This window comes from Rousettus aegyptiacus, unplaced genomic scaffold (assembly GCF_014176215.1).
Source record: "Rousettus aegyptiacus isolate mRouAeg1 unplaced genomic scaffold, mRouAeg1.p scaffold_m13_p_3, whole genome shotgun sequence".
Lineage (NCBI taxonomy): Eukaryota > Metazoa > Chordata > Mammalia > Chiroptera > Pteropodidae > Rousettus > Rousettus aegyptiacus.
In genome coordinates, this window is record NW_023416306.1 from 4,039,747 (window position 1) to 4,064,982 (window position 25,236).

The 25,236-nt window shown below is 45.3% G+C and overlaps 1 protein-coding gene across 4 annotated transcripts in view; it reads right to left on the minus strand.

Annotated features, from left to right (window-relative positions):
* Positions 1–25,236, minus strand: part of NUP214 (nucleoporin 214) — an 83,144-nt gene that overhangs the window by 37,965 nt on the left and 19,943 nt on the right. For 3 of the 4 annotated variants that reach the window (XM_016133851.2, XM_016133850.2, XM_016133847.2), the window contains exons 14-24: positions 23,115–23,212; positions 20,461–20,547; positions 20,114–20,263; positions 18,904–19,062; positions 16,397–16,500; positions 14,258–14,437; positions 13,489–13,574; positions 13,313–13,396; positions 8,642–8,905; positions 7,809–7,967; positions 5,483–5,582 (exon numbers count right to left, since the gene is read on the minus strand). In XM_016133851.2, coding sequence (XP_015989337.2) covers positions 5,483–5,582; positions 7,809–7,967; positions 8,642–8,905; positions 13,313–13,396; positions 13,489–13,574; positions 14,258–14,437; positions 16,397–16,500; positions 18,904–19,062; positions 20,114–20,263; positions 20,461–20,547; positions 23,115–23,212 — 1,471 coding nt within the window. The remainder of the gene's footprint in view (positions 1–5,482; positions 5,583–7,808; positions 7,968–8,641; positions 8,906–13,312; positions 13,397–13,488; positions 13,575–14,257; positions 14,438–16,396; positions 16,501–18,903; positions 19,063–20,113; positions 20,264–20,460; positions 20,548–23,114; positions 23,213–25,236) is intronic. The other variant, XM_016133848.2, reaches the window with a different exon arrangement.

The window sequence follows — 25,236 nt, forward strand, 5'->3', positions numbered from 1 at the left end:
ATGCCAATAAATTTGACAATTCAGATGAAATGAACAAATTTCTTGAAAGACAAAAACTACCGAAGTTCACTCAAGAAGTAGATTAAGCTGAATAGTCCTAGATCTACTAAGGAAAAGGAAAATTCCATGCCAAGTTCACTTCACAAGGGAATTCTACTAAATATTTATGCACGAAATAATAACAAACCTACAAAAATCTTGCGGGATATTGAAGAGGAGGAACACTTCCCAACTCATTCTCTAAGGCCAGCATGATACCAAAACTAAACAAAGACATTACAAGAAAACCTACGGAGCAATACCCCTCATTAAGACAGAAGAAAAAATATAATTCGACCATATGTAAAAAAGGCAATGCATCATTACCAAAGATTGGTTTAACATTTAAAAGCCAATCAATGTGAAAAGAATATCAAGACAATTCAACGGGGGATAAAAAGTTATTTCAACAAATGATGCTAGGATGACTGGATATTCACATGTGAAAGAATGAAGTTGGACCACAACATCATGTTATTTATAAAAATTCACTCAAAATGTATCAAAAATCTAATCGTAAGAGTTAAAACTATAAAACTTAGAAGAAGAAAATATAAGAGTAAATCTTTATGACCCTAGATAGGCGATGGTTTCTTAAATAGGACATCTAAACCGCAAGCAACAGAAGAAAAAAACAAACAATTTCATCAGAATTACAAACTTTTGTTTCAAAGGATGCTATCAAGAAAATATGAAACCACCCAAAGAATGGAAGAAAATATCTGCAAATCATATATCTGATAAGAGACTTGAGTCTAGAGTATACACAGAATTTTATGCCTCAACAATTAAGACAAATAACCCAATTTAAAAAATGGGCAAGGGATCTAAATAAACGTTTCTGCAAAGAAGATACAAACGGCCAATGAGCACACAAACAGCCGCCCAACATCATTAGGCATTAGGGAAACACACATCAGAACCACAACAAGATTCCACTTAACACTCACAAGGATGGCTGGAATCAAAAAGATGGATAAAAGCAAATGCTGGTGAGGATGTGGAAAAACTGGAACCCTCATACATTGCTCTTGGGAACATAAAACAGTGCAGCCTCTTTGGACAACAGTTGAACTATTTTTGGCTCAAAAGCTAAAGAGAATTATCACACAATCGAGCAATTCTACCCCTAAAACTACGCAAAATAATTAAGCAGAGACTCAAATAGATACCTGTACACCAATGTTCGCTGTAGCATTTTTCATACTAGCCAAGGGTAGAAACACCCAGATGTCCACTGACAGATGAACGGATTAGTAAAATGGAGTTTAAGCATACGATGGACCGTCGGTCAGCCATAAAAGGAATGAAATTCTGACACGCACTGTGACATGGATGAATCTTGAAAATTTAAGTGATATAAGTCAGACACGAAAGGACGAGTAGCGTGTGATTCCAACTTATATGACATCCCTGGAATGATCAACTCCTCAGAGACAGAGTAGAACGGAGGTTACCAGGGGCTCGAGAGAAGGGAAGGTACACAGTTCCTGTTTCAGGGGGATGGTTTCTGTTTGGGACAACGAGAGTTCTGAAAATAAACTGTGGTGAGGATTACGCAACACTGTTAACTGTCCTTGGTGTCACTGAATTGTACACTTAAACATGGTTAAAATGGTAAATTCTGTTACATGTATATTTTACCATGACAAAAAAAGAAAGTCCTAACTGTTCTGTTTCTACCATCCCCATCCCAGCCCTTCTGATCTATTCTCAGGAGAAGAACAGAAGCTTCCTGCTAAAACCCTAAGTTGTATACAATTACTTGCATTTATTAAAGCTCGTAAGAATTTTACACTAAAAATGATGAATTTTACTGTATGTAAATTATGCCTCAATTTGAAATAATTGCTAAAGTTAAAAACAAAACATAAACCAGATCAGATCACTCAACTACTGGAAAAAACACCCAACGGTGAGCCGGGTCCAGACCGAGGCTCACGGGATGTCACGTGCCGCAACCCGCCTCCACCCCACCCGCTGGCCTCATTGCCAGTGGCCTCGCAGCCTCTCGCTCCAGCCACCTGCCAGACACGCTCCCGCTACAGGCCCAGTGCTTGGAGCTTTCTTCCTCAGGATACTTATGAGACCTGCTCTCTGGCCTTTTGGTCTTTATTCAGAGGCCAAGTGTCAAAAGCCACTGAAAGGCAGAACATTGCCCAAGACAGGGACACCCAGCTTAATGGTGAAAGAAAGATGGTCTGGTCTTTCTGAGATACTTCAGCCGCCCACCATGTCTGCAAAGCACCTTCCTTGGCCGCTCTAATGAAAATCGCAACGCACGCCCAGGTGGCAGCCCCGAGCCCCTTCCCGGCTTTAATTTTCCCCATCGTGCCTACCACCGTCTAAAATACTATACATTTCACTCATCTATTTTACTTATCATTTTCTCTCTGCAAGAGGGTAGGGTTGGAGTTATGTTTTTCTGTTTTGTTTTGTTGACTGCTTTACCCCTAGAACCTTGTGTGGGATATAGAAAATGCTCACTGAGTATTTGTTAAACGATGAATAAATGAACGCCGAAATTCTGGAAAGGAATGATGCATCTGCCGCTGCGCTTGGTAAAAACCAACCAGCCCCAAATCCCACCTCCTGCGGCCCCACTTTCTTTCCACCCCGCTTCCTGTCAGGGCTCTGTCCACACTGGCCTTCTCTCAACCTCGGCCCGGCCGTGCTCTGCCCTTCCGCACACTCCGTACCCTGAACGCTCCTCTCTGCTCTCGGCCCGGCCGCTTCTAGCCACTGTCCAGCTTCCAGCTGCAACCACCCTTCCTCACCAAGCTCCTCGTCACCCGGCCTCGCTCGGATGCCTCGTTCCGTGCTGTGTTAGCACCTTGTACTTCCCCTGCCCCGAGCTTACTGCCCCGCAGCTAAAGAACTGTGTAACTGGCAGTTTGGTGGCTGTCTTCTTGCTGAAATGTAAGAGCCTTAAAAGCGGGGACTCGGGATGTCCCACTCCTGCATCCTCAGAACCTAGGGCAGGATCGTGCTCACAGCTGATGCCCCGTCAGACTCTGCTGAAATCAAGTGGCTGAGCACCGAGGAGTCGGAATAGCCGTGGGTTTGCTCCAGGTAAACTCCCTTCCCTAGCGCAGGACGGTCCTGACGCAGCGAAGGGGCCCGAGGGCCGCACAAACCGACAAGCTGTGCGCAGGGCCCGCGGTGTGCTGCCGGGCCGGGCGAGGCCCCCGGAACCAAGGAAGAGTCCTCCAGGGATGACTGTTCACCCACGCCGTGAAAGGAAAACAGGAAAACAGTCTTCGAATCACACCCTACGCAAAATAAACTCAGCCATTCACTCCCCACAGCCAGGCCGCTGGGGACCGAGAGAACGAAGCTGAGCTCGCTCGCCCCGCAGGCTGCGAGCGCGCACCCCGGAGGGGAACAGGGGAACCAAGTCTTCGATCTGCAGTTCACAGAAACTAAAAACCACGTGCACACCGAATTCCTCGAACACTCAAGGCTCAGTCTCCCACTCTCTGTCTCTGCGAGGAGACTGAGCTCTATGCGGCGTTATTCCTTCTCTAACCAACCTTCCTTTCGTCTCTCACTCGCGTGCACTCGAACCCTTCCCTGCCGGCCACCGAGGACCCTCCTCTCTCCTGGTGCAGCGCCTGAGTCTCCGCTCGGCAGGGATTCGCCCTGTCCTGCATTAGGCAGTCAGTGACTACAATGGATGAAGCCGATGAACATGGACACAACGAGGGTGGGACTGCATAAGCTCGTCTTACAAAACTTCTTCCGCAAGAGACTACTTAGCAGAAGCTAAATGCAAAATTAAATAACGTACACTAAGGAGACTACTGCTTAACGGAATCTGAAAGTAATTTTATAACAACTGTATTTCCCTCTGAAGCCATCTTACTTCCATTTATCAATTATGCTTAGAGTTTACCTATTATTCAATAAAGGGTTAAAAAGAAACTACATGCCAGGCACCACACTGGGCACACAAGTTGAATAACTGTACCAAAGTCCAATTCTGCGGGGAAAGGAAGAGAATATTTCGAGATTCCTTTTAACTTTTGCGTCTACTTCTCTTAAGTCAAAGAAAAACGGCAAACTCAGAACTGCTCCTCTAACGAGGCCCTCGTCGAAGATCAGCTCACACGAACCATTTGGGGCAAACAAAGGCTGAAAAAGTGAAATCACCAAGAGATGCTTCTCACACGTGGCGAGTGGCAAAGACAGCTTAGAAAGACCAGACCATGCCTCTTTCACCATTAAGCCGGATTTTGCTCTTATGTAACATTCTGCTTTCCGTGGCTTTTCTTTGCCATCCCTACAGTAGGAATCTGGCTACAATTCCTGAACTCTAATGCACAGTTCTTTCCCTTGAGAAGTTTGCAATAACCACAAATGCCATCTTGGTCTAAACAGCATACCAAAGCTTCAAGGTCACTACAAGATATGAATGTGGGTAGGCTTGTTTTTGGCTGTTAGTATGGTCCTGAGATAACTAAGAAATTCTTGGAACAGGCAGTGTTGATAAATGGACCAATGTAAGAAAAAAGAGGCGGCCAGTGGCCTAGTGAGGCAGGGCCGCTGCCCCCCGATAAAGCCAACGCAGACCGGGGAGCAAGCGGCGGGTGGTGGGCGGAGGGGCAGAGCGCGGGCACGGTGTGGAAAGCACGCCGGGCGCGCGGCTGCTCTCCTTGCTGCCGGACACCGGACACTGATGCCCGGGATGGCACTGGCCCCCTGATCCCTACGGACGACCTGAGGAACTGTCCCTACGCCACAGGGGAGGCTGGGCTGGGCTAAGAGGTCACGGCTACGAAATACACAGCAGCAGGGCAGCCATGTTCTCTGACCTGTGCTCCGCGACTGTGTGCGGGAGCCAGTGGCTTGAATTCTAAACAGATTCGGACTAAAGAAAAGTAAGCTTCAGCGGCAACGGTCCAGCCCTCGAATATGGCACAGAAGAGAAGCTGGACATCTCCAAACAGAGCAGCATGCCCCATAGAAAAGGCAAAAGAAACTTGAAAGAACGGAAATACCCAGAGAGAGGAAATGAGAGAGGAGACTGTCAATTTCGAGACCACCATTGCGTTTTCAGGATCAGTAATTCGTATTAGAACTGAAGCATCAACTCTGGAACCTCAAGAGTATTTAAAAGAAAAACATCAAGCCCCGCACCTGACTAAATAACCCTAAGAGTACCGCACGTAGATTAATTCACGGCACACAGCGTACTGGGCATACGTCGCCAGTGCAGACTTCAAAGGTTTATGGGGCCACTGTCACTGTGCCACGTTGAAGGGCACAGTCAGTCGCCTGAGAATCCAAGTGTGTATCCCAGATCAGGGTCCACCCCTTACAACCTAAGGCTCTGCGGGAAAAGCGGTAACTCTGTGACAGCAGCGACGCTGCTCCCTGCAGGCAGTGTGCACTGTTACGGAATGACACATCAGCTTAAACACGCTGCAAAGGCGTGACGTACCCCATCGCTGCAGACGTGGGTGAAGGGTTATTCTTCAGTTCTTGCACATTTACCACTTGAGGGACAGTCTTCAAAGTTGATTCGGTCAAAGTACTTATAGCTATTTAAATAGAGAACAGAGAGGCATTTTAACTGCAGCGAAGGATCAAAAGTCTAGTGACGATAAATGACCGACCAGGCCACGAACTCAAGCAGAATGCAATCTCCTTACATAAAGGAAGCCTACTCCAGGCAGCTCTGCAGCACTGCTCAGTGCAACACCCGGCCTCCCCCATGCACAAAGGTCAGGTGAGGCTTGGTGCAATTTAATCAAACGCCGTGGTCTAGGGAAAAAGAATTCCCCGGCCAGAGTTTATTTTACAGAGCAGAGCTGAGATCTTGCCACATTGTTGGCTCATCCTGGAAAAGGACAGGAAGAGCTGGAAGATTAGCAGTATTCAGACTAAAAATTTCTGCCATCGATCTACGCATACATTCAACCATCTTTTCACATGAACTTACTATTGCCAGACTCTATTCGGTGCTGGGAGTACAAAAATGTGCATAGTTTCTTCTCTAAAGGAGCTCCTGGCTTAGTGAGACACACAATGAACAAAATGTGGGAAATGGAGCTTGGACAAGAACGGGGGACGAGGCTGCGAGGCCTGGAGCAGGGAATGGCAAGGGGCTGATGTGACACCCACTTATCCATCTCAGACCCGCCAGCTTTCACATCTCCCTTTTTCTGTTTAAATTTAACTTAAAACTGTCTTCCATGACTTACCGATATTTTATATTAACTATTAATTAAGAAGGCCTGCGTTAGCGCTTGGGTCTCTTCTCGCTCCACCTTCGGCAGAGCTGGCGGCCGCGGCCGGGGCAGAAGGGGGATCTGCGGCAGCTTGCTTTCAGTCCCTCTGCCCGAGGAGCGACCGGGTATCCTGCCTACGACTGTACATATTTCACCTTTCGCCGTCAAAGGTGCCTACAGCTTAGAAATTTTTGCTTCCAAAATGATAACAGAGATCGTACCACCTCCTGCTGGGAGTGGAAAAATCCTAAATCCTGGCAGATTTTAAGTTTATAAACAATCAACTCTATCAGTTTTGATTTTGGGCCTGTTCAGCACAATGCCAAGATTCTGCTTGGCCCGAGGAATACTTACACCTTTGTAAATATTATATTTTTATTCTTTCAAAAGACTCAAAGGCACTTTGACACACTACATTGTTTAGCTTTCATGCCTATTTTAGATGCCTTGATAATAGTTTTAACATTTGAACTTTTCCTAGAAATCTTTTATTTTACATATTGGTAATTTTTTTGGTCTCATGATCTTGTAATGCACTGGAATAAACAAAATAAATATATAAATAAATTAAGAGTGAGAGGATAGAGAGTCAGGTACCTTTTTTAAATGAAAGGCTTTGTTACTGTAACCGTAAAGCTTAAACATCACCTCAGCTCTAACGAGACTTTATGAACATGTTTTTCTTAGTTGTAATGTCCTTCTATTTTTTTCTAAAAAACTATCGCATAAGATAAAATGCAAATCTCTGCCAAATGTAGTGATGATGGCTGTAATAAAAGTGACCCAGGATATGCAAAAGAAGTAAAAGTTAAAAAAGAAATTTTAAAGATGTTTCGGGCAGCATTCCTGGTCTCCGCCCACTAGATACCACCAACGCTGTCAACTGTTGGGGGTGGGGCAGGCCTCACCGGCCTCTTGCTGAGAACCGCCGGCTGGCACAACGTGGTCAGCAGTGATAACTGAGCTCCTGGCGCCAAAGCCCTGGCTGACTAACGCAGAAGCTCGGAGAGCCGCCCGCCACTGGCAGAATGCAAGTCCTCACTACCCCGTCTGCAAAGGCCGCGTCTGCCATCTATGAAGAAGCTGCGCTGCAACAAAGGGCCCGGGGGGGCGTCTGGGCTTTGTTACCCACTGGATGGGTCACCTTCACCTCTCTGAACCTCGTATTACTCAAATGCAAGATGGGCGCGCTAACCGCCCACCTCACAGGTGGCTGAGGTCCCTAAGGTATCTTGAGATCATGTGCCTATTAGGCAATCTAACTGCAAAGATGAATTTGGGGCTTAAAGCAGAGAGTAATCAAAAGTTGGGATTAACAATTTCATCAAAAAATGAGGATTCCTACTTATCTGAATGTGGCAGATCTAACACGTCCCCTTGAAAGGAAAAAGTTTCAGCCCTGATCTCTGCGACATCAGTCTTCTCTTTGGAAGGGCAGTGACAAGAGCCAGGTGTGTCCTGGCACCTGCTACCCCGGCCTGTGACACAGACCGCTCAACATCAGCCTGCGTGCAGGCGTGGGGCTCCGGCTCCTACCTGGCGCCTGACTGGCCATCTGCCGTCTCAGTGCTGCGGCGGCGGCCGCCTGGGGAGCGGAGATGGCATGGGAAGGACCAGGGGCGCCGTGCTTCACGGTTTTTGTTGCGAGCATTGTGCTATCGGCCCCCTGAGGGATTTTGCTGGCAGACGTAGACCCTGAAGGGAAAAGAAAAATTAAATAAGCGGTGAGGAAAGAAGAAAACACCTAAGTTCAGACAGCAAATTCTCCATGTTAGGTTGCAGGGGAACTGTGACGATTACAAGTCCTGAAGCATTACTGCAGAAAAGTACCAGTAAACTTGATGGGCCGGCACCTCTATCTTTCAAGGATGCCACGTGCAGCTTGCCCGTCTCCCCTACCAGCTGGAGCACTTCGCGTGATCATTTTCCCTGATTCTGAGCAAGATGGAACCTTTATGCCAATGACACCAACTGCCCGCTCTCCTCTCGGCAACCCTCCGTTCCAGCTCCTCACTCATGTTTGCTCTCTGTCAGGAGTGAAAGGCGTGCTGGGGGACGCTATTTTCTACCGAGGCAAACGGCCTCCTCCTCTCACTCCCGAAGACCTGTTTAAAACAACACGAGCGGGACTCAACAGCGAAGTGTGACCGTGGGAACCTTCGGAGTCTCTTCTTCCTCACGATGTCCCACCAACTGCTTTCAAGGGGAACACACCTTTTGAATTAGTCTTCTAACTTCTGGAATCTTAGTAGAAATGGGTTGGAATCAACGACTGTTTGGTGTGAGAGTATAAAATCCAGTTATCGTGCCTTCATGAGTCAGAAACCTCACAGGGGAAAAAGGTCATTTTCAGTCTCACTGCTTCTCACCTGAAGCTCCCATCACACCAGGCGGACCAGGAACGAGGTGGGATTTAGCAAAAGGAGCCGCCGCCTGGGGCAAGAGGCCGGGCTGGACGGAAGGGGTGCGGACCACAGGGGCATGCCGAGGCGCCTGGACCACCGCGTCCTCATCTTTGCACGGCGCCCGCGCCTCTTCACTCTCCAGAGACTGAGAGATGGACGACGTCGAGCTGGCCTCATCCAGGTCTTCGTAATACCTCTGCGACAGGAAGGCTGACCGAGACAGGCTGGCTGCAAAGCCCATGACAAATGCGAGTTAGACACCCCGAGGCAAGTCCGAAAGCTATGTAACTTTCACTATCGACAAACATTCAATTTGTAAAACAATTTAATTATTATTTATTTTAAATGGAAGTGGCCGTTGCCAAATGGGAACAGAGATGGTTTGGGGTCTCTGCTTAATGGGGCTCTGAAAGACCGAGCTGTGCAGGACAAGGACATTTTGACTGTGTAATGAAAACATGCGTGTGCGAGACGAACGAATGCTGGTGTAAAGCAGGGGACTGGGAGCCCTCGCCAACCATTCTCGCGGGCAGGACAACGACGTATCAGAAAAGGAGCGGATGGCCTTCCTCAGCACGGTGAACAGTCAGCCACGCTGTCACTTTCCAACAACAAAGTTAAATGTCAAAGAACAGGCCTGATGCAAAGTGGAAGAAAAGGTCCTCGGTCCTGCCTTAAACATTTCCGGATCGACCTAATGATTCTGTTAAATACGACAATTAGATTTAAGATAAAAAAATCCCTGAAACTAACCCAGACCTCCCTGTTTTTTTCCATCTTTAAACTATGAAGCAAGGCTTCGTGTCATTTTAGGCCATTTTACTTTCTACCGTGAATTTAGAAATGCACGTTACTGCCTGTGTCTACTGGGGGAAAAATATAAAAACAACAAAAATCCTAGCCCTTTCTCCTCAAGTTACTGCTAACATTCACTGACTTGTTTGCCCGATGGACACATCACTCTCTAAGATTTCATTTGTCACAATTAAATGTGACCTTAGCAAACGGAACTGAAAACCGATACTACGTGCCAGGGCTGCGCCATTCAATTCAGTAGCCGTTAGCCAGCTGCAGCTATTTCAGTTAAAAATAACTCAAAGTAAATAAATGAAACTTTAAATCCTTAGTTGTACTGGGCACATTTCGAGGGCTCAATCGCCACGTGCGGCTATTATGTTGAATAGCACAGATACAAAACACTTCTATCGTCACAGAAAATTCTGCTGGACAGCACTGGACCAGAGAGTACATGGACACAAGTAAGTATGCGGCAGGCTCACTTAGAAATTCCGTCCCTGTCCACCAGCACCAGCAGCGAAGCTGCAGTTAATGCTGATGAGAACTTGCTTCACGCCGGGTGCTGCACAGAGCATCTACACACATCCCATTTGATCCTCGCAATCCCCCTGTAAGTCAGAAATTGCTGTCATCTGACTTCATGAGCAACGCTTAGAAAGGTTAAGTAACTCATGAGGTTGGTAAGCAGCGGGGCCAGAATTCAAGCCTGGTGCCTCTGACCTGATGGACCACATTCCTAACGACTTATTAAGACTGAACCCTGTGTGAGGCACCACTCTGACCTCTGACCCCAGGCCCTTTGCTCCCTGGTGCCACACCAGTGGCTACGTTGTTAGATGGTTGCATTAGATGGCAAAAGGGATTCTGTGGACATAATTTAGGTTACTAATCAGGTCAAGGCAAGGACCCGCTCCCCACTTTTGTTGGACTCTGCGTTGGAGGTCCTACCAGTGGCATGAGGTAAGAAAAATAAGTTAAATAAAGAGAATGAAAAAGCAGAAACAAAAGTGTGAGTATCTGTGGAGGATATAATTGTTTTCACAGAAAGTCAAAGAAATAACTGCAGACGTATTATTTGAATAAATGAGCCTAGCCAGGGTGCTAGATACAGTCAACACACAACATGTCTAATACGTCTCTATAAACCACATCTAATGTAAAACATGAAATGAAATTTAAGAAAAAAACGCCCATCAGTATAAGAGCATCAAAACTATTGAACTCTCGGGAATAAATCTAACAAAAAACATGCATGTCCTCCACGCAGAAACCACTAAGGGAAAGTCAAGATAAACATACACCAAGGTCAGGACCTGAAAGACCAGCACTGTACACATGTCAGTTCTCGCAAGCTCACCTACGGATTTAGCGCCATCCAAATGAAAATCACAACTATTCTTTGAGGGCTGATGGTCGCAGAATTTAACAAGACGATTCTAGTATTAATATAGAAACGGAAAGCACCAAGAAGAGCCAAGATGTTCTAGATCGCGGGTCGGCAAACTACAACCACGGGCTGGATGCCCGTTTTTATAAACAGTTTTATTGAAACCTAGACGTGCCCATTCATTTGCATCTTCTCCATGGCTGCTCTCCCATTAGAAATGCAGAGCTGAGTAGGTACAATGCAAACCACATGGCCTGCAAGGTTAAAATAGTTACTATTTAGCCCTTTAAGAAAAGGTTTGTGAATCTTGGCTTCCAGACTGAATAACTTTGTGATGATGGAATGCTCTAGATCCATATCCATGTTTCTGATCATAGTCACTATCGGTCACATGTGCCTACTGTGCACCTGCAATGTGGCTACTGGGATCATGTAACTGAATTTTTAACTTTATTTACTTTTTATCAATTTAAATAAACTACCATATTGGACAGGACAGACAGACAGAATTTAAAAAGAACAGCACCGAGACTTATTTTAGTACGAGTGAAGTCTGTGTGGTAGCAGTGGTCTCTAACCAGTGTACGAGACCAACAGGCCTGCACACGTAAGGATAATTGATTTACGACAAAGGAATTTTTTCAAGAAACAGTGTTAGACAATCAGGTATCTAAATGCAAGAAAATGACACGTGAACCATACTTTATAGCATGCAAAAATCGATTCCAGATAATATAAACAAAGTATGGTATATTCACACAATGGAATACTATTCAGCAAGAAAAAGGAATGAACTACTGATATATGTTACACACCACGGGTGAACTGCACGAACCTTACACTAAGCGAAAGAAGTCAATTTAAATGTAGTTTCTTAAAAAGGCAGATTCTCAGGAAAGAAAGCAGACCAATGGGTACTGAGGGCAGAAGAAAAATTACCTACAAACAAGCATGAGGAAACTCTTCAAATGATGAAGAGTTTCTGAAACTAGAATGTGGTGATGGTCATACAAGTCCATAAATTTACAAAAAACCACCAAACTACACACAACAGGGGAATTTTATGATATGTAAATTATACCTGAATGAAGTTATTTAAAAAAATCAACTCCAGGTAGATAGATCTAAATTTGAAAGGCAGAACATTAATATTTCTAGATAATAATAAATGTATATATTTTTTTGTTTCCTAGCGATAGGGAAGGATGTCTTAAGGAGAATACAACAAGTACTAACTGCAAAAGAGAAGGCTGACGAATCTGTTTTAAAATTAAGAACTCGTGTTCACCAAAAGATACCATTAAGGGGGTAAAAGGCAACAAAGTGTCTACAACCCATATAACCAAAGGACTGGTATCAGAAATATGTAAAAAGTTTTACAAATCAGTAAGACATTATCTGATAAAGGAGCAAAAGACTTAATCAGGTACATCACAAAAGATACAGTCACAAGGAAAAATGACAATAGCAAGCTTGGCAAGGACGTGGAGCAGCTAGAATATTCAAACCTTGATGGTAAAAGTACAAACTGGTACAACCACTTAGGAAAACTGCAGCAGCATCTATGGAAGCCGAGTATATGGACAGGGTGAATACAAGCCATAAATTCCACTCTGAGCCATGTGACCAAATAAAAGGGGTACATGCGCCCCAAGGGACAGGCACGAGAATGCTCGAAACATTCTATTCTATTATAGCTAAAAACTGACAAGAGCATAAGTCCCCCAAGAGGAGAATGGATCAACAAATGCAGTATATTCGTAAAACGGACTACTACGCAGCAACAGAACAAGTAAGTAGCACCGACGACATGGGTGACTCTTCCAAATCTGATGTGAAACAAGAGAAATCCACCCAGAGGGATAAATGAATGGACTCATACAAAGAGAAAAAGCACAAATGGGCACTAAAGCAAAGCACAGTTATGCCAAAAGTTGCATATGACATATGAAGAAGCCATATAACTCAGTTTTCTAGATAATTTAATGGCAAAAACAGTCTTTCTTCATCAGTTATATGGCTTCTTTCGGCAAGTGTTTTTAGCTATCATTCTCTCATCAATGAAGTTTTTCTTCTTCCTCAAGAAGCCTTTTTCCAAATATAATCTTATTGAAAAGCCCACACACATCAGAGACATCGAGCTTCTAAGGCAGAGGCTACAGTCCCTGGAGCCGGCTCAGCCTCCCTCACAGCCCTGGGAGTGACTGCCACGTAACCGGGGGCTGCAGCCGCCAGTGGACAAGCCGACAAGCCGAGCACACGGCTGCAGCTGCCTGGCGCAGTACATGCAAACGGCTTCCCACTCCAAAACACGCATGGACGAGATTCTGGGGACATTCTCTCGATCCCCTAACAAGAACCAAAAGGAAAACACAGACCCCCTCACTCCCCCCCCCCACACACACACCATGTACTGGATGGTTTACGCTAATAATTCCAGCCCCCTTTACCTGGAGCAGTGGATCTCACTGGTGGGGTCTTCCTCTTGGCCAAGAAGTTTCTCAGTTGTGCCTGTTTCACAGGGGACAGTTTAGCTGCAAGAAATTCATGAACTCGTAAGTGCTAAAGACTCGGTCAGTAGATGAAAGAGAACAAAGAGACACGAGACTGGGAAGAACGCATTTACCTGGTACTTTGGGCAAGGGTTTAGTGTGAGACTCTATGGTGGTTTTCAACAAGGCATCGCGCAGGCTTTCGAGGTCACTGTCAAAACTGAACAGGATAGTGTTACATATAAACCAATGACAACCAGAGAAATCTTACGCTATCCTAAATATAAACGCGAGAGATGAGCACCCCAGTACAGAAACAGGAAATCTGACCAACAGATGTAATCGATCCAAAAGGAAAGCGATCACCACCTTAGTACTACGCAGCACCCAAGGCAGACACAGTAGGAACAGCACTTCAGCAGAAAGGGTGATTAAAATCTGCACACTCGACCTAAAGGCAGAAACACAAAACCACCTCGGGAACTTCGGGGGTAAACTGTGTTAACGGCTAGGGTCTGAAAGTTTCCACACTTAAACCAAATGACAAATCTAAGCTTTCAGACAAGTCAGTTAATTTTCAATAAGACAACGATACTACCACACTATGGTATCTGCTTCCATCTACTGAGCACCTGTTTCACGAGCACCTCCTGGTGCTTTCTAGACTTAATTCAACCCTCCAACAATCCCATGAGGCAAGTATTGCTATCCCTAGTCTTTAGGCAAAGGAACACTGGATCAGAGAGGGCGAGGAACCTAACCAGGATGACACAGGCGACACAGCAGTCACTTTCAGACCCACATCTGAACCACTTGAAGACTACTCCACCTCACTCCCAAGACAGTCATTCGTTCATTCATTCGTTCAGCCGTATTTATTGAACGGCCCAGCCTCCCGCACACCTGTGAGTGCTGCTCTGGGTGGGAACCGGGGGAAGGCTCCACTGGGAAGTCTGGTTGTAAAGACGGAGCTGCTGGAGACTGTCCACCAGGTGATTGAGCCGCTTCCTCTGTTGGTTGATGATTTCCCGGTTGTTGGCCAGGGTGTTAAACAGTGTCTCTCTCTCCGGCACAAGCAGGCGCCTGTTGACGGCAATGAGAAAAGAATTGCCCGGGAGAGCTTTGAGTACAGGAACCTCCCACAGAAGGAAAAAATCAAAGACTACCAGTGTCATAGTAAAAAGAACAAACTGGAGAACTGCTAGTGGACAGAGAGCATCGAACTACCAGAACATAAAAAGAGGACAAAAGCCTGAGGATAAAATGTCCCAAGGAAAGAGCAGTCTGGGGTTTCGCAAGCCAGGCCTGTAGGTGGGATCAGGTGACACCCCGGAGAAATGAGGAGGCGGAAAAGGGAGACAGGGTCAAAAACAGGAAAAACTCATTCAGTTCTATATTCAGGACGCGTGTAGTTTCTGTGTGTAAATTATATTCGATGAAAATAAAAAGCGCAGGGGTTCACTGAAGGGCTGTGGGATCAGTCAGCTCTTCACGGGGCTGGCAGGAATGGGGGGACTGCCCACGACTCAGGGCAGGGAGCGGCTCCCGCGAAAGAACTAAAACAAGAAAGGGACTGTTCTCTGTCTTTCTGGTGACAAGGTAGTTCAAGGTAAATTTTTAAAAACACATTTCGATACGGTACGAGGCAATGCTCAGAGAAGCACCTAAAACACAGTAGTGCTGAAAAATTGCATAGGTTTAAGAATTTGAACTCTGAAGGGTTTTTTTGTTTTTTTTTTTAAAGCATATTAAGTAGTAAATCCATGGAACTGTCATAAGGAAGAAAGCCTGGCGTCTGGGCTATCATTACGCACTTTTTGAAAAAGCCAACTTATTAGCAAAGAGAAACTGAACTGCCCGGCAGAGCAGAATGCGCGCACTGTCAGGCCAAGTCATCCTCTCATGAGGAGTTGTACATGAGTTTAGAACTAGGGGACTGAGCTGTGAAATTTCCAATGGGGTCCAAGTGCCCAGGGGGCCACAGGCTGCGGAATCCTTCCCCACCAGGGTCCGAGGGCTCAAGGCTCAACTCTACCTCCCCCATCTGTGCTCCAAACTGAGATCCTTCAGGTCGAGCAGAAAGCTTTGCTTCATGTGGTATGATATAATGTATTAAATTCTGCTCGCAGAATTTTAAGCACATTCTAGCCCTGCCGCTGACATCACACCCAGTTTGCCCTACTTGAAAGTTCTGTGATCCCAAAGCTTTGTAAACAAGCTTGGTGTTCTTTAGTGTGTTTCCTTACACGGCTAATCACAGTAATCAGTGGTAGGTGTTGCAGAAATTAAGCATATTGACGGCTGATCTGTGTTTCTATTTCTCGTAGGCGCTTTACTGCTCTACAATGTAGTGCATTTTATTCCGTCTGGAAAATAAATGGCATAAAACCAAGTATCTAGGGATAGAAGGCCAGGGTAAAAGGTTCTTCTGCACTTTTTTCATCATTTCTTCTCATCCTATTAGCCACACTAATTAGAAGTATTTCCTAAAAAAAATCTGGAATATACAAAAGGAAAAAAAAAATCCCTCTTAAGCTCGTCTCACGGATAAATTTGTGAATATTCTGACAGATTGAGTCCACCCTCTTTTCCATGTTTAGACCTCCACGCTGAGATCACCCAGTAGGATTTTGTCTTACCTTTTTGTATTTTACGTATTATATCTAATAATTATGGTTATATAACTATGTATTTTGTGCATTCCATGTAACAGAAAATGTGTTAAACATAAAACATAATTTTTTGAGAACATTCTTAACAGTGATTACACAGTAGTCTGTATTTTAAAAAAAAGCACCAGAGTCACTGAGCCACAACTCTAACTTTTGGATAACGAGGTTCGATCCAATTTTTCACTATCGTAGGTTGTGTTGCAATATAAACTCTGTCTAAATTGTTATTAGCTTTGCTATTATCTCTGTAGAACAGATTTCTAGAAGTAGAATGACTGGGCCGATTAGGACAAACGTGTGCAGGTTCTTTTATAAATGCTCCTAAGTCGTCTTTGAAAAGGCAGCCTGCGGCGGACGAGACCGCGCTCACTTTTGTTTTTTCTTTTGCTCCAGATGCCGGTCCCACTCCAGGTCTAGGACATCGTTCACGTCTTGGACAGCAAATTTCACATACTGATGAAGGCGCCGAATTTCCTGCAAGAAACAAATGAAAAGCCAAATGACTCAGTTTTTCAGCAGCTTGGACGAAGATGTATCAAAACAGTCAAAATAATTATGAATTATTTTTATGCTGAGAACCGAAATAAACTCAAAAAATATATAATATATTCACTAGAACATTATAATTAAAATGAAAAACAGAAATACCACCTCGTCGAGTGTGTGACAGAGGGGTGGTGTGAGGAGACAGAAACAGCATGGGTGTGTCGGCCCGGGCCTCCAGGGAACAAGTGTTCTTGCTTAGTTCTCATTTTTCAGCTCCTCTAAGTATCTCAACATGGTCTAGGAATTTTCCACTGCACTCTGGTGCTCCGACACGGCATCCGTGTAGTTTTTACTCTCCCACCCGTGAAATTAATTGTGCTATGGACAAAAGTATCCTACAAAATAGTGCTGCAAACAATCCTGAAAATAGCTATTCATAACACAGAACACATAAGCCATCTCCGAGTTGAGAAAGTCATTTCTTCCCCAAAACAAAGAATCATATCAACACTAGAAACTGAATTTACCATTATTAAAATTCTTACCTATTAACTTACTTTAGGCCTGCAGTAATTTTTTTTTTAAATTTTGGCCCAGTGTTAACCTTCATGGCTATATAATTTGACTCTCAAAAATTAAAGATGACGTATTCCATTAAATATGTATACAAATGATGACAATGTGCTATGCACTAGGAAAAGCTCTTAGCATCTGTACAAAAACCTTTTTGTGTTTAAATGTATTTTCAGGATTATCTTGGATAAGAGTATACGCCCCAAGTGAAAAAGAGAAAATGTCATTTAAAGAGAGCCATGCTGATTCCAAAAAGTAGCGGTAACTTTAGCATCAAATTCAGACTTCGACTAATACCTGACTACGGGGAAGCCTTGAATTTGAACACTTCAAATATGATCAGACTCTGGACATGAGCTGACGCTGTTTCTCCTGAATTCTCTCCTGACTTTGTCTATCAGAAAAAAACAACTTTTAAGGCCTATCGCAAGTCCTTTTTTCGTGGCTTAGCTGCGCCCCCATCTGCAATCCCATAGCAACATGTTCCACACTGTACTTAAACGTTCATCTTTCCCTCTGTCACTTGTAGGGACTGCACATGCAGAGCAGCAGGTAAAGGCACGAGCTCTGAGCCAGACTGTCCAGGCTCAGGGCCCAGCATCTCTCAGTGGTGAGACGTGGGTAGTTCTGGTACCTTTCTTTTGTACATGGCATGCACTCAATACATGCTAGCTCTTACTATCTACCCAGCACCGTGGAAAAAAGCAATGATTTCTTTTTGAACGGGGCAAGTGTCCCCCAAAAGCGCCATATGCTTTTAAGTTTGGACGCAGAGCAAGAGGCGAAAAGGCACGTAGGAAAGTGTAACCGATGCCGCACGGAGGCCCGTGACTCGATGCACGGCAGGCAAGGGGCGAGCACTGCCTCGCGCGGGGCGCTGGCTCTCGCAGCAGGAGGAAACAGCTCGGGTGGGACGCAGCAGGCGAGCAGGGAGTGTATCAGTGCGGGTGGACGTGGTGGGTTTTCTGGGTGGGACACAGCAGGGGGGCAGTGTATCAGTGCGGGTGGACGGGGCGGGTTTTCTGGGTGGGACGCAGCAGGCGGGCAGTGTATCAGTGCGGGTGGACGGGGCGGGTTTTCTGGACAGAGAGGCTCCATCACACTCAGGCCCCCACGTCCCGGTGCGGGAGATCAGTGCTGCCACCTGTGCCCCCTTCCTCCTGGGATTCCAGCCAAATGCAAGGGCGTGGAGTGACCCCATCAAAGCCTGTGACACAACACCTCTGAATAAGTTGAAAGAAGAAAACAAAAACCAGATTCAATGAAGACAAAGAAGAAGAATTAACAATGAGGAAAAAAAACTTTGCTAAATCATGGCGCACGGGAAAGAATGCAGGCAGGCGGAAGTCTGGATTCGGGTTCCTTCCACTCCTACTGGCAACAGGACCTCGGGCAAGCTCCTTAGCCCATGAGGCTCAACTTCCTTACCTGTCCTGTGGGGTCATCCACTCTCGTCTGGCAGAGCGGGTGGTTTTGAAGACTAGAAATAATGTGTAAAAACCGCTAGCAGAGTACCTAGTGCTCGCTGAGCAGTTGCTACTTCAATAATTATTAGCCAGTCTGATTTCTAAATACATCTTTTCCAAAGCGTACCTTCTACCAAGCCCAAGGTTTACTTAAGAACTCTGTTTTTGTTTAATCCAAAGAACACTGTGTGGAAAAGCACCCTTTTCTCTGTCGCGGTGCAGGAAGTCTATGGAAAGGGGGCAAATTACAGGCAATGAACACTGGCACAGAGGCGTCACCCACACCCGCGCGCAGAAAGGGGACGCAGGGGGTGTGCCGGTCAGAGCGCTCAGACTGGCCCCTCCTACCTACCTGGAGTCGAGCTTCGCTCCTGGGGTCCAGGGGTCTCTTGTAGAGCAGGTGGAGATACGCAGAGTCACGGTTCCTCTCGTTTTGTTCTCTGGCTTCTTCCACGCCAGCAAAGCCCTCGAGCAAAGTTGTTTTCAGGGTACTTATATCTCCATGAAGAGACTAGAAAAGGTGTAAGAATGTGCTGATATGACAAGTGGTATCTCTAAGGTAAAAACCTTCTGTCTGGATCAAAGAAGGCGGAGCTTCCCAAACAGTTCACGTGACGCATATCTGAGTAGTTAACAGTCAAGCAGAAAAGAATTTCACTGTGTAGAAAGATACCAATGTTCATTTTTATCTTCTCATTATTATTTTTAATTCTTTTTTTCCTTTTTTAGTCTACCGATGTTCATTTTTAAAAATTATTTTTCTTTCTCATTATAAAACACACATTCTAACGATCAGAAACTCAGAAAACAAGAATAGCATTAACAGTATCTGCCATCCCACCACCAGAAGACGAGCCTGCCAACATCTGGAGAACTGTCCTCCCTCAAGCGTGACATTTTAGACCAGAGCTCCGAAGTGAGTCGGTCAGAACTGGGATCCTGGAGCTGGCACTCAGTAACTGGGTGGCCCTGGGCACATTATTTCACCTAAGCCTCGGCTTCCCGACTTGAGAAACAGGAAGTACAACAACAATACCTACCACACAGGACAGCGGTGAGGATTTGAGGATAATGCAGGCGAAGCGTTTAGCCCGGTGCCTGGCACACAGTAAGCAGTAATAACCCTTCACGCAACAAATAACATTACTAACAACTATTTGATATTTTTATATTCTACATGCTCTTAAGTGTTCTTTTTTGAAAACCTAATAATTTACTACCAAAGTATATTTTCAAACATACCTAAACTAACAACTACAATGGTACACTTTTATGATGAGCCTTGTAAGTGTCAATGAGGTAGAAACTACTATTGTTGCATGTTCCATGAGAAAACTAAATCGTAGAAGAGGAGCTAGGTTAACTTGTCCACAGTCGCAGAACTTAACGTTAAGTGCTAAAGGTAGGATTTGAACTTAGACATCCCCATGTGACCTACTCAGCTGCGTAAAAAACAACGCTGATGGTCCCCGAGGAGAAAAAGTATATACTTCCATGGAGCGCTAGGAGGGAAAATTTTTCAAGTGCAATTCAACTTCGGAACTCTATCGATAAGCACAAACCTCCGTGGTCTCTTTAATCTCCAAAAGAAAAGCGTGCAGGTCGTCCGATTCTGTCCGCAGCGTCTTCATCTCCTCGGGGGTGCCCACTTGGAAACAGGCCTTCGAAGTTCGAGCTTTCAGCTCTTCTAGCTCCTTCTGGAAGTGTGTGATCTGTAAGCCACAAACGATCTGTAACATCATCTGAACGGCACGAGGACCATCCCCGCTAATGGGCTCACTAACAGCACAGACTCTTAGCACACGCCAAGGTTCAATGTCGGAACGGAACAGTCACACAGGCGTCTGCGCTCGGAGCCATTCGAATCTGTCAGACTACTCCTGGGAATAGCCTGCAGGGACGAACTCACCTCCTCCCCGATTCCGGCCATCACAGGATCTGACTCTTTCCACTGATGTCCTTGCTTCTCTGTAACAGGAGGCTGAAGTGATTTTGCCTGAAATGGAAGGCAAAAGGTTAAAAAATGGATCCCCTGCCCCAAGTTTCGGCTTCTTGAAGCAGCGGGTACAATGTCTATCACAGGTAGTGTCACTCTCATAAAACAGTCATTGTCCCATCACTCATTCTTCCGAAGCTGCATTTACTGGGTAGATACTGGTATAAAGGCAAGTTCAGACAGTGGGGGGAGAGGTGAACGAGATACATGCATGCGGCCCTTACTCTCATGGAACTGAACTTCCACTGGATTAGACAGATAATAAAAAGCGAACAGATCGGATCATTTCGGCTGGAGATAAGTGATATGAAAAGTAAACGGGGACAAATAAAGAGGGTAAAAGGGGCACTACTTGAGATGAGATGGCCCAGAAACCCCTTGCTGAGCGCGGCCTCGAAATGGAGACCTGAAGTCGGGGAGAAAGCTATGGAAGAATCTGGGGGATCACCTTCCAGGCAACGACGAGGGCCACGTGCAAAGAATGTGAGGCAGGAAAGACTCTGGCATCTTTGAGGAGAAGAGACAACGTAGATGTGGGCACGGTGAGGTCGGCGGAGGCTGGAGGCGGCTGGGCCGGGCCGGGTAAGGCTACACGTGGCGTTTAGGAGAGTTTAAACGACTCTGATTTATGATTTCTAAAGACCCCTCTCGCTGCTAAATAGAGCACAGATGACAGTAAGGGGCAGACAGACCAGTCAGGAGGCTGACCAGGTCAGAGATAATGGCCTCGACTATGACGTTAACAGGAGAGCCAGAGCCATGGGTTTGTGACACGCACCGCACCGGAGTGGAGCTGACGTGAGACCCACCAGTACAGACCTGGGCGAGGGGCTTCGGGCTTCGGGGCAGAGCAAACTAGCTGGGCTGTGCTAAGAAAGGAATCGGTTCTGGGGGAGACAGAAATCGAGACCTATGCTTTAGAGATATAATTTGAGTTGGCTTTTAGGTTCTTTGACAACCTATAGCAACTACCACATAAAACGGAGCTTTTAGATCGCATCAGCATTCGTTAAAACAGCAAATATTTAACAAACACCACGTGCCATGCATTATGCCATAAGCCAGACCTACAGACTGAGTGTTGCTGCGTGCCCCGCCCCGTGTGCTGGAGGCAGGAGGCGGCGTTGCTTGAAGGAGACAGATGAAAAACCCAAGACTCCCATTTTGAGGGCACTCGAGTAATCAGGTGGGAAACCGACACAAAATCCTCTTTAAGTTAAACCGCAAAAATAAACTGGGATGAAAGACTGCCTTTTTAAACAGGAAAAGCAAAATAACAAAGCTTTGAAAAAAAACATAGAAAAATATCTTTTTGACCCTGGAATAGGAAATCATTTCTAAAAATGACAAAAAGCACTAATTATAAAAGGAAAACATATATTGAACTATATTAAAATAAGGAACTTTGGTCATTAAGAAACCACGAAACGAAAATGAAAGGGCGACTTAAGGGGTGAGAACATGCATGACGTGTGCGCATCGGTACGCGCCCAACGAGGAGCTGACTCGTGAATCAGTAAGAAAGAGACGGACAACCCAGTAGGAAAATGCGTAAAATACTGGACATCCCATAAAGGAAGATAGTCACACGACCAAAAAGCGCAATTTTACTGTTTACCAGGAAAATACTAATTAAAACCACAAAATACAATAACAAACACCAAGACTGGTGAGGATGGGGGGCAGCGGAACTCTTACACCCCTTGTGGGAAGGGACTAAAGAGAATTAACGCAGAGTCTATGACTCAACAATTCCACTCCGAGGCACACGCCCAACAGAATGCATACACGTTCACCCAAAGGTGTCGATTAGCACGGTCACAGCAGTACTACCCACGGGAACTTACAACTGGAAACCACTCAGATGCCCAGCAAGGTGGAATGAATACCTGTAGTACAGTCACTCGATATAATACGGATAAACTTCGCAAACATAATGTTGAGCAAAAAAGCCACATACGGGAATACACACCATGTGATTCCCTTTACAGAAGGTGCAAACAGGCTAAACCAAGCTGTGCTGTTAGAAATCGTGAGCGCGAGCTTCCTTTGGCAAGGTGGAAGGGCCCACGCAAGGGTCATTCTGGGGTCCCGGTAAGATTTTATTTCTTGATCCCAGTGTTGGTTGCCGAGGTGTGTTCGGCTGGTGATGGTTCGCTGCAGTGTATTTGTTATCTACTGCATGTGTACCTTTTCCTCTGTGTGTAGTATATGTCAATAAAAAGTTAAGTGAAATAAACTGGGATAGTAAAGAAAGAGGGCATTGGAGAGGTGTCTTAATTACTCTGGGAATAAAAGAAAAACATCAGATGTCACATATTTTCAGACATAAAGAGAACATAAACCAGCAGCATAGTACAGATAAGCTCAGGGACCAGCGGAGAAGACAATTACGACTCTGGAGTCGGGATAAATGCCTTTTATGAGCACACACTACAAATACTCAAAGGTCATGCATTTCCTATCACATAGTGTAAATTCTAAAACATAAACAACCATTCTACAAACATGTGTGTTTGGGGCAGTAAACTAATAAGCACAATGCTGTGAGCTGAGGTTAAACGTACCTGGGGAGAGCCCGACTTTGCCGCCGGAGGGGTGATCCTGGGTGACTTCTGCCCCACTGAGGGCGCCGGGCTGGGACCGGCCTGAGCAGATCGCCCTGCTGGAATCAGAAGTCGCTTAACACAGACAGCATTCGCTCCCATTATTTCTCCCATCACAAGCATCTTTTCCTCAAACACAATAAGTTTACCATTATCTCTGGCCCCCTTTATAATCTTTGTTAGCAAGAGTGATGTCCACAGTTGCGTTGACCTCTGCTCCAAGATAACTAAAAAACATGTATTACGTTTTTAGACGTGAAGCTCTTTCACAGAGCATCTCTGACAACAGGTAGGTTCAACTGTGGGCAGGCCCAGAGGCTGGCCATGTGGCCCATCCTTACTTCCCACAGAGGCTCCCGATATACCTCCAGGAACTGGGGACAAAGTTAAAAACTATCAGATGAACACAAAATAACACACATCATCTTGTAAAAACCCCGAGGGTCTTCGGACCCTCCTGGAACCCTCTAGTACAAGCCTTACCCTGTCGGGCATTAGAATTATCTAGGGAGCTTTAAAACACACACACACACACACACACACACACACACACTCAAGTCCCACCCTCAGAGAGAGGACTGAACTCTTAGGAAATGGATCCCCTAGCGAGTCTAGTGCAGCTGGGACTGAGAGCCAATAATCCAGGTCCCTCGAAACTTTAAGAACTAAATGGCAGCAATGGAGGCGGGGTGAGGGCGGGGTTGTTCAGATACTGGGCGGTGAGCAGTGGAAAGGGAGAAAGTAAGTGTGCATTAACATTCAAGTTTTCTCTCCCAAGCCATAAAGAGAAGTGAAAAGACAAAGGCGAGGCTTCTGAACTTTTCGGGTCATACAGATGCCATTCAGGATTTAATGAAAAGTCCTGGAAGGAGGTGACCTTGGCAAACTCCACAAAGCAGCCCTTTCTCTTGAGCAACAAGCAAGAAAAGATGATTTCAGGAATTTCATAGCTTGATGCTTGCTCAGTATTTACCGAAACAAAATTATTCTCGACACTCAAACAAACACCAAATGGCTACCTAAATATGTCTGGCAAGATGTTATTGCTGGCAACCATAAAAATAACCAACTTAAAAATGGAGACGGACCTGGCAAACACCGCCTTAACCAAACGACCAAATTAACATCGCTTATGTGAGGACAAAATGAAATCATGTGACGTGAGGCACATCATCTATATGGTACTATGGCTCAAAGCGTTTTAACCTGAATCTCATCATGTGGGGAAAAAATCGAGTTGAAATTGAGTGACAGTCCACAAAACTACTTGGCCTGACCTCTTCACAAAGGTGGATGCTGTGAAAGACAAAAAAGTACAGAACTACATGAGACCGAGACTAATGAGACAAAGTCAGAATATAACGTGACCCCTGATTGGTTCACGGCTTGGAGGGGGGAAAAGCCATACAAAACATCATTGGGGTAACGGTGGCAATGTGAATATGGGTGGCAGATTAGATTACTGTTAAATTTCCTGCGTTTAACAATGTATTATGTGCCTTTGTTTTTTGGAGATGTGCACTGAAGTATTTAGGTGAAGTGTTGCATGATGTCTGCAATTAACTCTCAAAATGTTAGGGAAAAACGTACAGAAAAAAGAAAGAGATAAAGCAAATGGTGCAAAATGTTAGCAAGTGTTAAATTTTAGTGAAGGACATAGCATTCATTATACAATTTTTTGCAACCTTTCTTTGGGTTTGATAGAAAAAAGATAGGCTAGGTTCCTTTGCTCATTTTATAATGCACTTTATAATCTTTCCACTCACGATCTTTACTTAGTACATCTGCTTACAGTACGGCCGAGTATAAAAATCAAAAGACAGTCACCAGAAGCAACGTCCACACAGCTTAAAGAATTGTGCTGTAACTGCCCTTCACACGGGGCAGGCTCCAAGTGAAGACAGGTGCTCACCAAGGTACCTCCTCTGAATCGAGTTCACTTAGCTCCACGAGAAATGTCAGAGGACAGGCGTGGCAGCGCTGAGGCCGTTGCGCGTCCTCCCAATTCAGAGTATGAAAGTCAGCAAAATGAGTGTGAGATACAGAGAGCGGGAAACAATAATCTAGTCCAACTACGTTAGCC